A 14,719-nucleotide genomic window follows, 5' to 3' on the forward strand; every position below is an offset into this window, starting at 1 on the left:
CATCGCTCTTGTAACGCAAGGATAAATTTTCTGTCGATGGTGTTGTTGTGCATTTTATGACATGTCCGAAGCCACATGCTTGTAGATTCTGAATAATCCTCTCGTCAGGTTCAACATAGGCGTGAGAACGTGTACGGAATCAGTCAACATCCTAAAAACCACGAATAAATAGATTAAAATGGATATCATATAAGTATAGATGTTTAGAAATAAATAAGTATGAACTTACATATGTCGCCAAGTTCGCTCTAGTTCCTCTGTGGGTTCCACCTATGGTAAGAAGTTGAGCCATTTTCAAGAACTCTGAACCTTTTCTGCGGATTTGAAAATGATAAGTGTTTGTGAAGATAACAGATGAAATATTGATGAAAAGAGAGTATTCTATGAGAGTATTTATAGAGGGGATGGTTGTTGCTGATGTTTAGTGCATGACAACCAAGTGGCGAGCATGCATGTGATACAGATCTCAAAGTAATAAAGATGGGTTCACATGCATTCTGTGTTCTGGGCAGAATAGACTATGCGTGCATGCATTCTGTGTTCTGTACAGAATAGACTAGACGTGCCTGCATCCCGTGTTCTGTGCCGAATTGACTAGGCATGCATGCATACAGTGTTTTGTTGCAGGTAGATCACATGCACGCATAAGAGTGGGCCAAATTAGGGTTTTGTGTGTGGGGACCAACTAAGAAAATTAGGGCAAAAATAAATTTAAAAAAATATAGTCACACATATGCGCCACCTGGGGTGGCGCCTTCCTGCTAATTTTTTCACTAATGCACCACCTGGGGTGGCGCCAACATGTATTTTTTTTAATTTTAGTGTTTAGGGTTTCACGTTTGCTGTTTCACCGCAAATAATTAGTGTACAGTATGCGCAACTCGACTGTGCACGTCTGTGACGATACAGGCATTCATTTTCCATCAACTTTATTCGCATGTGATTGTACAGTATGCACAACTCAGTATGATTGTGTCTGGTCAAGTCGACTGTGCAGCAATGTCATGCATACCTCAAATCAACTCAGCACGTCTGTGACGATACATGCATTCATTTTCCATCAACTTTATTCGCATGTGATTGTACAGTATGCACAACTCAGTATGGCTGTGTCTGGTCAAGTCGACTGTGCAGCAATGTCATGCATACCTCAAATCAACTCAGCACGTCTGTGACGATACAGGCATTCATAAACCCTAATTGACTGCACCCAATGTTCGTCTACATAAAGGAAGCCTCTAATGTGAAAAATAACACAACTTATTACACATCTCATTACACATCTCACTACACACTCAACAATGGCCCCTCCACAATACATTATCAACGCTCATGTTTTTGGCGAGACATATGACAACGGAGAAGTTGGTTTTCTGTTTAGAAACACTGAGGTTACACGATTTTGTTTAAGTAGAAAAGCAAATTTCAGTTACTTCAAAGAGAGATTAGAGACGAAGCTTGCACTGGGTGGTGTATTCCAAATTTTTTACCAATATCGATTTCTTCGTGGGGACAACCCGGTCAAGTTTATCCAAGTTGAAATCAAAGATGATGAAAACGTGTAGAATATGTTCGCCAATCATGAGTATTCTGGTTACGACTACATAGAACTGTATGTTACTCTACCAGAAGTTCAACCCACACAATTTGTTGAGTCACAAGTCATTTATGCACTTGAAGACGAGCAAGCAGAGGTCGACGTTGTAGATGAAGAAGAAGAAGCACCAGAAATAGAAGTTGATAACTTGGTCAACGAGGAAAGTGAAGACGAACCAAAAGTTGTTGTGCCACCAGATCAAGTGCATATGCCTCCAGCGCACATGAGGAACTTGAAGTTTGATGGGGATGAACAATCGACTGATATTTTCTATGATCCATACACTTAAACAGATGCACGGTTAAAAGAAGGAGACAGATTTCGTTCAAAGAAGGCATGTATCATGGCCATAAAAAGATTTCATATGGCAAACAATGTTGATTTTAAAGTTGATCGCGCCAACGTTGAGAGGTACAAAATTAAGTGTAGAAACACGGATTGTGGATTCAGGTTGCATGCATCATACAGGAAGAGAAATGATTCATGGGTGATAGGATATATTTCCCAAGATCACACGTGTGTTAACACAAATGTTTCACAAGATCACCATAAGCTAAGTTATGATATTATATGTCAAGAAATCTTGCCTCTAGTTGACAAAGATCCATCGTTAAAGGTGAAAACGATAATCTCTCATATCGTTGCAACTTACAATTACACTCCGTCTTATAGAAATGTGTGGCTGGCGAAGACCAAAGCGATCGAACTTGTGTATGGAAATTGGGAGGATTCGTACAAACGACTCCCACGTTTCTTATATGCGCTTCAAATTTATGCTCCTGGAACCGTTACTATTTTAGAGACCCTTCCGGCGCAATCTCCAGACGGAACGTGCCTTCAAGGAAATGTGATATTCCACAGGCTTTTCTGGGCTTTCCGCCCATGTGTTCAAGGATTTGCGTATTTCAAACCAATTCTTCAAATAGATGGCAGTTGGTTGTACGGAAAATATAAAGGGACCTTGTTGATGGCTGTGGCACAAGACGAAAATAGTAACATTTTTTCTGTTGGGTTCGCTGTTGTGGAAGGAGAAACTGCTCGAGGTTGGGGTTTCTTTCTCAGAAATCTTCGGACACACGTTTCCCCCCAACCTGGACTCTGTTTGATTTCAGACAGACATGCTTCCATCGAGAGTGCATATAACAATCCAGAAAACGGGTGGCAAAACCCACCTTCAACGCATGTTTACCGTATTCGACACATTGCACAAAATTTCATGCGAGAGATAAAGGACAAGGCTCTTCGGAAGACTCTTGTCAATGCCGGATATGCATTGACTCAACCGACGTTCCAATATTATCGAAATGAAATTGTAGCGGCAAAACCAGATGCAGGCAGATGGGTAGATAATCTAGCTAGAGAGAAATGGACCAGATCATACGACAACGGGAAGTGATGGGGGCACATGACTACAAATCTTGTGGAGTCTATGAACGGAGTGTTTAAGGGCATCAGACACCTTCCGATTACTGCCTTGGTGCAAGCAACATACTATAGGATGGCTTCTCTTTTTGCACGAAGAGGTGAGCGTTTGAGTGCAGTTCTAGAATCCGGGCAAGTATTCAGCGAAACTTGCGTCAAATTCATGAAAGAGCAATCTGCCAAAGCCAACAGCCACATTGTGACATCTTTCGACCGATTCAACCAGACCTTTAGTGTTAAAGAATCAATTGACCATAATGAGGGCCTTCCGAGACAACAATACAGGGTTCTTACAGACGAAGGGTGGTGCGATTACGGAAAATTTCAAGCCTTTCGCATGCCATGCTCTCAAGTAATTGCAGCATGTTTGTATGCGCATCAAGATCCGTTAGCACTTTTATCTCCCACTTACAAGGCGGATACCTTGCTCGGAGTGTACAACTATGCATTTCAAGTGATGGAAAAGGAGGATTATTGGCCTGCGTATGAAGGGGACGTGGTTTGGCATAATGACAACATGCGGAGAAAGAAAAGAGGTCGACCAAACAGCACCCGAATCAGAACCGAGATGGATCATGAGAAAATGGTACGAAAGTGTGGCATATGTCGTGAAGTCGGGCACAATAAAAATACCTGTCCTAACCGTGGATCAACCTCCACCAACAATTAGTTGTATGTCATTTGTATTTTGTATTTGTATTTGTACTTCTTATGTATTTCTATTTGTATTTGTATTTGGACTGCTTATGTATTTGTATTTGTATTTGTATTTGTATTTGTATTTGTACCGCTTATGTATTTGTATTATCTTTTATTAAATCAACTAGTTATGTATTTCTCTTGTAGTGAAACTGTCTTCATGACCCATACTTTCAGACTGTATTTTGGACAGTCAAATACGCATGCTTTCGTCTAGTCCCATCAAGCCATGCATTGATCAGTGTGCCTTCATTTATCATACAAGTTAGGCGTGCTTGTAAACAGTACGCAACAGTACTCCTTTTCTACCCACTACTATTATAAATTAGGGGTTCCTAGGGTTGAGTTTACACACAGAAACACAAACTCCAAACACCAAACACAAACACAAACACAACAATGTCTCGCATTAGGCCAGATGGATGTCACCAGACAACAGAGCCGCCGCCCCGGAGATCAACATGGTGTATCGAACCTGAACAGGAGTATCGCAGAAGGAACGGACATGTCATATTCTCTCCCGTCAAACCTCCCATGCGGGTTATGTTTTGGAATATCTCTTCCATCGAGCAACTCAAGAGGACTCTCATGACTTTTTTAAAGGGGGAGTACGAATCCGACGAACAGATAAGAAGCATCAAGAGGCTTAAAACAAAGGTCGATGCTGTGACTGGAGCAACGATAAGTTTCTGGAATAACGTGGAATACGACATTGATTGCATTCAAATGATGCATGGACCCAATGACATTGTTTTAACCATAGTAATTTCTTAGATATTTTAGTTTTTTTTGTTGGTTATTTTCAATGTACCTTTTAATTAATGAATGAATTAATGTTTTCCATGAACGCTCGTGTTAGCTGATTCACTGATTCCCTATTTATATCATTAAACACTACCTGTCTAATTATTTATTTAATAGTTTTTTTTAATTATGTTAAAACAATTTAAAAAAAAATCAAAAACAAAATAAAATAAATATGTTAAAACAAGAAAAAAAAACAAAAAAGAAGAACCAACAAGTATGCGCCACCCCAGCTGGCTTGTATGTTGGAATTGCACTATGGCGCCACCCCAGGTGGCACATATGTGTTAGGGTTTGTGTGTTGGCGCCACCGGAGGTGGCTCCTACGTGGAGACCACCTCCCAAACCTGGTCATACAGGTAATTTTCCCGAAAACCTGGTTTTTGGTGTAATTTTTTTTTTAAACATGGTTATTTGGATTTTTTCCAACATTAATAAAAAATAATTGCTTAAGGTATTTTATATGTTGTTATTACACTCTCGTGAAAAATTTAAAATACTCTTTGATTCTGAGATCTATCTTCGGATGCACTCTAAACACACACAACTTTGTCTCATTTTGATTGACGCCTCAGATTTTTGCTAATTTGTTTTCGGAAATGTATCTCCGTAAACTTTACGGTAGTGTATTTCCGGATCATACTAAAGTAGAAAGAATCACATATCCAGAAAGGTGCTGAATAAAAAATAAAATTAGCATTGATAACATAAAAAACGAAACAATACATAAGTATTTGTTAATATTACATTTCAACATCCAGGTGAACGTTCCAATATCTTCATAATATCTTCGATCAATCTCGAAATCGTCATCCACCTCGATCAAAACTTTTATTTCGCAACGGAAAATTCTATTTCACATAGCACTTAAATCTACACTCTTCTTCAACTCAAAGTTGTTGAACTCAATCTTACCTTCATTGTCAATCGAGGATGAACGATATCCGAGCTTCACAATTTTTTGATTGTCAGAGTATGATAGAAGAATCTCCAGTATGTATTTCAGAAATGCAAGATGGGTATACTCATTGAACTTAAATTAAATTGAGGTTTCGTGTCGTTGAAGTAGACATTTGCGACATGTCAAATGATGTTCATTATGGTGTAATCAGATTTGGTAAGAAACATGAAATAGGAGCCCTATACTTACAATAGTTCTAGAAAAATATGGACCTTTGAAATTCTATCGTATACTAGGGGACGTTACAGACAATACCACCCTATTATGTTATTTCGAAGATGTATTTTCGAAACCACTCCAAACAGAATAAAAGTCTGAAACGGACAAAAACACAACCTTTATTGAAATGCATAATTTTTTTAACTTAAACATGTATTGTGTAGCTTATGGATTATAAGCTAGTGTAGTAGCAAATTCTATCGAAATTGAAGAGCTAGTGTAAGTGTCTAAATATGCTAGGTTATTAGCATGTTGAATTGAGTCAGTCTATTAGCCCGGTTGTTTAGTATGTTAGTTGAAAGCTAAGGTTTAGTTTTTTCTTATAAATAGTATACTAGTCCTCACTTCTCAATAATCCTGATTAGAGGAGAAAGGATGTATGGTTGAGATTCAATTATAAACATTGTTCCTTAATTTGTAATTGAATCAAGAATTCAGGGTTTTATACCATTTTGAGTCATCTTTCGCTTCTCTCTTTTCTCTCTTTGTGGTTTTCTTGATGATAAAGAAATCGATCATACTCTATTTTTTGGGCATCATTTTCACAACAAATTTTTACGGTGAGCATGAAGGAGAAGATGTCGTCAACAAAGTATGAGATTGAGAAATTCACTAGAGTGAATGATTTTATTCTATGGCGCTTGAAGATACAAGCTCTTCTTGTTTAACAGTGTTTGTTAAAAGCGTTGAATGGATCAGAAAAATGGATGTTGCCCTAACGGAGAAGGAGAAGACGATGATAGTAGAGAAAGCCCACAACGCCATCGTATTGAGCCTTGGTGATAAGATTCTCTGACATGTTTTTAAGGAGAAAACTGCAGCTGGCGTGTGGACGAAACTCGAAGGTTTGTACATGACTAAATTCAATCGCATGTACCTGAAGCAATCTCTGTATTCATTCAAGAAGAGCGAAGACAAAGTCTTGACTGGACAACTAGTTATGTTCAATAAGATAATTCTTGATTGGGAGAATATTGAGGTTACCATCATTGATGAGATCAAACGTTACTCACTACTACAAAAAGCGCTTCTAACGTCGGATGTGAAATGAATTTTACTTCGGTAAAAGAATCGAGGTAACGAAGGACGTCATGAAAAGTAATGACTTAACCTCTGTTTTTAAAACACCAAGGTAAAGGTTTATTAGGACATGGGTTCTGTAACACCCCAAAAATTATAATTAATTATTTAATAGATTAATTGTGTATTATTGGTGAATATATGTGATTTTGGGGAATAATGTGTGTCATGACAATATGTTGTGGGGTAGTGGTGAAATTATATGATAATTAGAAGCAATTATTTTATTTAAATAATTTAGTTGAGATTATTTAGATTTAAAAATTATTATTTAGAATTTTATTACTAATTAAGTGGGATAATATGTGTAGAGATATCGAGGGCAAGGTAGTAATTTTCATGAGGTTTAGTGAGGGTAAGATGATATTATCATATTAAGAGTCTAAGGGTTATCTTAGTAAAAAGGAAGAATAGAGAGGGGAATCGTATCAGTTGGAACGATCATGCTCAGAGAGAAGTGGAAGCGAGAAAAGGAAAAAGAGCTAGGGCTAATATGTTGGTATGTGTGAATCTAGGTGACAAATTGTTGATACCATTGTGTGTTGTGTTGATGTCCTTGGTGGAGGAAATCTTCTGGAGTGGAGGAAATCAATTTCCTGAAAGTTATAGCAGCATTTTCATAAAACTTCAAAAATCCATAACTTTTTACTCAGGTGTCCGCTTGACGCGCCGTTTGAACCTACAAAAAACTAAAAATATTTTCTATCATATAAAAAATATTTTTGAACACATTGGGTGATTATTTATTGGGGACTTATGCCCTTCAGTATGAGAGTTTGTCTGTTATGGTGAGATATGTGCATGGTATTAGGCGTGATGGTGTTGTATGATGTAGTTGAGCGGTATGAATTGTATGTTGCATGTATGAACAACAAGTGGCCTGTATTGGCGTGTCACATTGATGGATGTAGATATCAATTTGTTGTATTTTGTTGCATGGTTGTGTCACATGCATTTCGTGTTGTGCACTTTAGTCTAGTTGTCGACTTTGATATTAGATGACATGGATTAGGAGCGATGTGAACTAAATTGTTCACGATGTTGGTTGAATCCGATCCTAGATGGAGTGGATTAGGAGTGATGTGAACCAAATTGTTCACGATTGGTGACTCTGGTCCTAGATCGCGTGGATTCAGGAGCATGGTGAACTTAACTGTTCACGATAATTGTACCACATGCATTGAGTTTGTGAGTCGGTCTCATTGCATTGCATTGTTGTTAACATGATAAATGAGTTGTGTGGTTGATGTATGTATTATATGATAATTGTTGTAATGCGCGGGTGATTAAGTGTGATTGTGTAATTTGTATGTGATATAATTATTGTCGATGGTGTGGATGTGTGATATATAGAATGTATGACTATGCATGATTATATTGCTATATACTTATTATCACACATTCTCTTATATTTTTGTGATATCTCACCTTTCTGTGGGAATGATGCTTTATATGGCATCGTACAGATAGTCAGGAGTAGTTCCGAGGATGCGAAGTTTCGAAGAAGTTGCTCTTCATTTTATTCGAATTAGCGTCATTGCTCTGATACGTAACACTAGGGGGATGAACGCTTATTTATTTCGTTGTTTCTGGTAATTTGTTTGGAGTCTTATGAACTCTCTGTTATTTGAATTAAGGTTTTGTTTTGGTTCATCCATAAATTGTGTTATATATATATATATATATATATATATATATATATATATATATATATATATATATATATATATATATATATATATATATGTTTTGAGCAAGTTTATTATGTTTGGAAAATGTGCCATCCTAATTGCGTGTTAATTATTTCGAAAAATTACTCTGATTTTAAATTAATATTTGTCGGGAAAATTAGGGTGTTACAGGTTCGAACCCCAGTTTCTTCAATTTTATTATTTACAAAAACTAGTGCCTTTTTTATCTCGGTTTATCATAAAATCCGAGGGGTCATTAGTTTTTTTAAATAAATCTCGTTACAGTGTTTGCCATAATATTACATTATTTATACTAAAACTCGTTACAATGTTTACAAAGAATATTACATTAATTATCCATGAAGATAATATGTTGGATCTTCAATTCCTTGATAGTTTGGGAAACTCTTTCATGTATGGATTATGCATGTATTTGTTTCTGATGAAAAAAGGGTAAGATAATTAAAATCTAAAATCTAAAATATTTTTGGTACAAATAAAAATTTAATAGAACAAACCTTGAACTGAGATGATTTTCTGCTCTTACAATCCATCGAAGAGAACTTTTCCAAGTTTCCCTAGGTTTCATATGTGTCATTTAGATTTCAAAAATCCTAAGAGAACTTATATAATGGAGGTCCCTTAGGTTTCACGCATATCACTAATGGTGGATTCTTGAGCGTTGATAACCTTTAAATAGATGACAAAGATTGTTTTAAGGCCATTAATTAAAAATAGTGAAAAGAACACTTAACTGTCATCTCGGTTTTTAAAACAACCAATGAGCTAGAGTAAAATATTTTTTTTTACAAAATATAGTTACATTGTTTATCTAGAATATTAAAAATACATTGTATGAAATAAATCCTTGCAGAATATCATATTGTTTACCCAAAATATTAAAATTATAGCATGAGCAGGTCTCACATAATATTTGTTGCATACAATATATTTTAATATTCTTGATAAATAATGCAACCATTTTTGTAAAAAATAAATACATTATTTTATTCTACCCCTCGGTTTTAAAATAAAACCGAGTGGTTAGAGTATTTCTTTTTTAAAAAATGGTTACAATGTTTACCCAGAATATTAAAAATACATTGTATGCAACAAATCTTCGCATAATATCAAGATTGTTTACCCATAATATTAAAAATACATCATGTCCAGGTCCCATACAATATGCTAGAGATCTGCACTTGAATGTCAGACCTGCATTCACCAAGATTGATTGTTGATGCTATCATTATCATTGCTTTCACTAGCATATATAATTTGCATGTTTGGAATGCATCTAACTTCTAATTACGTGTTTGTTCCAAAAATTGGAAAAAAAAATTTCAGCACTTGCAATTCATCAGTAAAGACTTTTAGGAATAAATCATAGTTGTTCAAAACCTTCAACAATAACAACAACAACAAAAATATTAACACCGTTTTTTGAGATGGATTGCAAAAGCTGGAAAAAAAAATTTGTTCAAGGTAGAAGAACATTTTTTTTAGTTTTGCAATCCATCCTAAAAAAATGATGCATTCGACGGTGGGGCGGCAACAAATAAGATAGCATTAGGGTAAAATCTATTCAACGAATATTTTATAGTAAAATCTGATTATTTTATCCCTCGGACTATCAAAGAAACTGAAGGGTTAAATCATTTATTTTACAGTTGTTAACAAATGAAAACATAAAGTGCATTAGCTGGGATTCGAAGCATGTTTTGAATGGTATATCACCTCGGTTTTTATAAGAACCGAGGATTTTTTTTTAATTTTATATATATATATATATATATATATATATATATATATATATATATATATATATATATATATATATATATATATATATATATAGGACGTATCTTATGAGAATGACATTTTTATGTAAAAACATGAGAATGAATCTGAACTATTAGATTTTAAAATAAATGGTGGAAATTATGTGTCATTCTTTTTTCTCTCTTCTATATTATTAAAATAAATGATGGAGGATATGTGTGAATTATATGATCAAGATAGTGGATCATTCCTACTGGGAAAAAACAAAGTCTGCAAAATTATAGGAATTGGATTTGTCAGATTCAAGCTTCATGATAAGTCAATAAAGATGTTAAGTGGTGTCAGGTATGTACTTGATCTTAAGAGAAATTTTATTTCTCTTGGTGAATTCAAGAAGAAAGGATACATTTTCAAATGAGAGTAATATATCCTAAGGGTAATGAAAAAGTCGAAGTAATTCTTGAGATGCATCAAGAGGAAATGCCTGTATATCCTTGCGGCTGAGGTTGTAAGTGGTTTAGTAGATGTAGCATCCATAGAAATTGTGTTGAAGACTCTGTTATGGCACATAAGACTTGTCCATGTCAGAGAAAATGGCATGGTCGAATTGGAAATGTAAAATCTGCTAAGTGGTGACAAGGTCAAAAAATTGGAGTTTTGTGAACCTTGTGTATCAAGAAATCTTGTAGGGTGAAGTTTAACAAAGGTAAACAAAGAACACATGGATCCCTTGACTATATCCATGTTGATCTTTGGGGGCCTGCACGAAATCCTTCACACTCAGGTGCAAGGTATTTTTTATTCATAGTAGATGATTATTACATAACATTATGGATATTCACTCAGAAGGCTAAGGATGAAACTTTTGAAAATTTCAAAAGTTGGAAGACTATGGTCAAAAACCAAACTAGCAAAAAGTCAAGAGGACGGGGACTGAAAATGGTCTTAAATTTTGCAATGAAGCTTTCAATGGCTATTTTACTGTGTCTGGTATTGCAAGGCACAAAACTATTGCATGTACTCCCTAACAAAATGGTTTAGCTAAAAGATTCAATCGAACCATCCTCGAAAGGGTTAGATGCATGGTTGTTAGTGCTGGATTGAAGAAGGTGTTTTAGGTTAAGGGTGATGTGATTGTAGCATACCTAATAAATAGGTTTCCCTCATCTGCCTTGAGGATGAAGAAACTTGAAAAAGTTTGATCGGGTCATTCACCAAATCTCGACAAAATTAGAGTATTTGGTTGTGTTGCCTATGCTCACATTTGGCTAGACAATGCCAAACCTAGAGCTCTAAGATGCATGTTTATGGGGGTATCCTAACAGAGTAAAAGCCTATAGGAAATGGTGCCTAGTGTAACACCCCGATAATTAGATTTAATTTTTTAATTATTATTTGATGTTTTTGATGTGATTATATGACGTGTGATGTTGATGTTGATGTGTGTGGGTAGTAGAATTGAGGTGTTAGTTAGAAAAATAATTTAATTTCTAATTAGCATTATTAACTAATTAAATAAAATAAGGAGATAATATGAGGAAATGTTAGTAAGGGCAAATTAGGAAGTTCATAATAAGGGTCCTAAGGCTAACTAGGTAAAAAGAGAAATAGAAGAGAATTTCATTAGTCGTAGAATTTTGGAGAAAACGAGAAAAGAAGAGAGAGTTAGGGAAAGAAAGGAGAAGAAGAACGACCGTAGAATTTGGTAAGAGAACCAATCAAGCTAATAATCTAAGGTAAGGGGGTTATTCTAATTATTATGTTTGATTTAAGGGAATGATAATTGTATGTTGGGGTTTGTGTTGTTCTTGATGAAATTGATGATTTATGGTGATGGCTTGTTCTGGTTGCATGATTAATATGTTGTATGATGATGATGATTGTTATATTGGTGATTGATAATATGAATTAGACTCAAACCCACCATTGTTGAGGATTTAGAGGTTTAGGGCTTGATGAATATCATTGGAAGTATGATGAATGCTTGTAATTTGGTGTTTGAAATAATTAATCAATGCTATAACTAGGTTAATAGGCCTTAAATCATAGAAAATTATCGATAAAAAAATTAGTTTTTGGGCAAAATATTTGGTCTGGTATGGTGCAGGTCGCGCATGAATTTTCTGCAGAATCGCAGGACCCGCTTAGCGCGCTCTGGAAAATAAAAAGAGGGTCAAGTCATAGAGAAGTCTTCTTAGCGCGACATGGTTGTGCTTAGCGCGGTCCTTGAAATTTGAAAATTTATATTTTTGAAAAATGATTCCAGAATATGGTGACTTATATTTAATTAGAATTTTTGGGAATTTACTGCGCACGTTTGGGTAGGTTTAGAAGGCATTTAGTATGAAACTTGACCTTGTGAAATCTTGTGTTCTATACTTGATTGTGGTGAATGTTGTTGTGTTGATTGGTAACATGATTATTCGGTGATTTGTGTGTTAAGTAGAATAAGATGCTTATGACGTGTATGTTAAGTGATGATGTGACTTTGATGAATACTTGAATGAATATGCCATTTTGACTAGCCATGGTCGTTGATTTTGTGAAGTTGAGCATCATGCATTCATAGCGTAATCGTAGGACGAAAGTCCAGTGATGTTGTAGGACCTTGGTCCAGTGATGACCCTTTATCCCATTGTGCGGATTGAGTGCAACTTGTTGATTTGCTCCGCTTCCAAGCAGAAATTGATCCTATGGTGGGGATCTTTTGAGAATGATGACGAAGTCATCAGTGACAAATTGGTACCACATGCATGAGTCCACTGTTGTTGTATTGCATTGTTGTAATGATGTGCGATTTGATGATATTGAATATTTGTGATATGGGATATTTAACTGATAATTGTGATTGAATCATAAGGTGATGTTGTGAATAGGTGATGATATGCAGGTGTGGGTAAGTATGCGTATATGATGATGAATTTGTATCGATATATGTATGGTTTATTATTTGTAAAAAACTAATATATCTATTCCTAATGTCTTACATAATGATTATGAAATATTCACACCTTCTGTTTGAATGTTGCCTCCACGTGGGTAATGCGTAGGTAATTAGGAGTAGTCCGTTGAAGTTTGAGGATAGCTTCGTGGCATCCTTTTACCGTTGTTTAGATTGAAGGGAGTCTTGCTCTGATACATAACATCGGGGATGGGGTCGTTATGTTTTGAACTATTATGTTCTCTTTGATGAATTTAGTTGATTGAACTTTTGATGTTGATGTTTTGAGTTGTAACTCACGAATCATGATGTTGTGTTAATGTTTATTAAGTTCACTTTAAAGTTGTTTAAGTTATGAATTCCGCTGCGAAGTATTCGAAGGAATATGTTGAACTGTCATTCAATGTATGTTTTAAAATGTATGCAACCCGTGTTACAGAGAAGGACTATTGTTTGTGATGTTTTTATAACGATGTGACACCCTTGTTGGTGATTTTATTTGATGTTAATTCATATTATATCGTGAATATTCCTTGTGGGTTAGAAGGGTGTTACACCTAGAACCAGGTCATAGGAGGTGTATCACAAGTCGTGATGTAGTTTTCAATGAAGATGAAATGGTATTTAAGAAAATTGATGACACTTGTCATAATGCAGATATCTATAAAGAAGATGTGGAACATAAGAGATTCTTATTAAGGTTGACGTTGAATTTCATAATCTAGATGAAGTCGGGGAAGAAGCACAGGGTGCTGAAAAAATTAAGGAAACTATTGATGACTACCTGCTGGAAAGAGACAAGTCGAGAGGAGTCGTTAAGCCACCTTAAAGACTTGGTTATACAGATCTTATAACATTTACTTTAATCTCTACAAGTGAGGTTCTCGATGAAGAGCCTAGTGATTGCAAGGAAGCTGTGAGGAGTCGAAATAAGACAGAATGGATGAAGGCAATGGATGATGAGATGAAATCTCTTTACGGTAACCATACATGGGAGATGATCTAGAAAATTGAAGGAGTCAGGTTGGTCAATTGTATGTGGATTTTCAAGGTTAAGGAAGGAATCGAAGAAGTGATGTCAAAGAGATTTAAGGCAAGGTTGGTTGCTAGGGGATTCACTCAGAAAGAAGGAGTCGACTTTAATGATGTGTTCTCACCTATTGTAAAATATATATATCCATTCAAATGTTGTTAGCCCCGGTAGTGAAGTTCGACCTAGAACTTGAACAGATGGATGTGAAGACCACCTTCATGTATGGTGATCTAGATGAAACAATTTTGACGAAGTAACCTGACATGTATGCAGAAAAGGGCTCAGAAGATTATGTGTGGAAGCTGAATAGATATTTGTATAGCCTAAAACAATCTCCTCAATAATGGAATAGGAGATTTGATAAGTTTATGGCACACATAGGTTTCACCATGAGCCCGTTCGACCATTGTGTTTACTCAAGATTTCAATCTGGAATTTCACTTGTTATTTTGTTGCTTTATATGGATAATATTCTCATAGCGAGCGACAG

At 35.6% G+C, this 14,719-nt stretch overlaps 1 protein-coding gene across 1 annotated transcript; it reads left to right on the top strand.

Moving 5' to 3' along the window:
- The first annotated feature begins 1,961 nt into the window (after window positions 1-1,961).
- On the top strand, window positions 1,962-2,993 carry LOC131605115 (uncharacterized). The gene has a single exon (XM_058877510.1). It carries the CDS (start codon window positions 1,962-1,964, stop codon window positions 2,991-2,993), a length of 1,032 nt encoding a protein of 343 aa, XP_058733493.1.
- Window positions 2,994-14,719: the final 11,726 nt, after the last annotated feature.

This window comes from Vicia villosa, linkage group LG5 (assembly GCF_029867415.1).
Source record: "Vicia villosa cultivar HV-30 ecotype Madison, WI linkage group LG5, Vvil1.0, whole genome shotgun sequence".
Classification (NCBI taxonomy): domain Eukaryota; kingdom Viridiplantae; phylum Streptophyta; class Magnoliopsida; order Fabales; family Fabaceae; genus Vicia; species Vicia villosa.

Excerpts from the sequence above, each read along its gene's own strand:
- LOC131605115 (XM_058877510.1), top strand. The coding sequence starts at position 1,962 with ATGGCAAACAATGTTGATTTTAAAGTTGATCGCGCCAACGTTGAGAGG.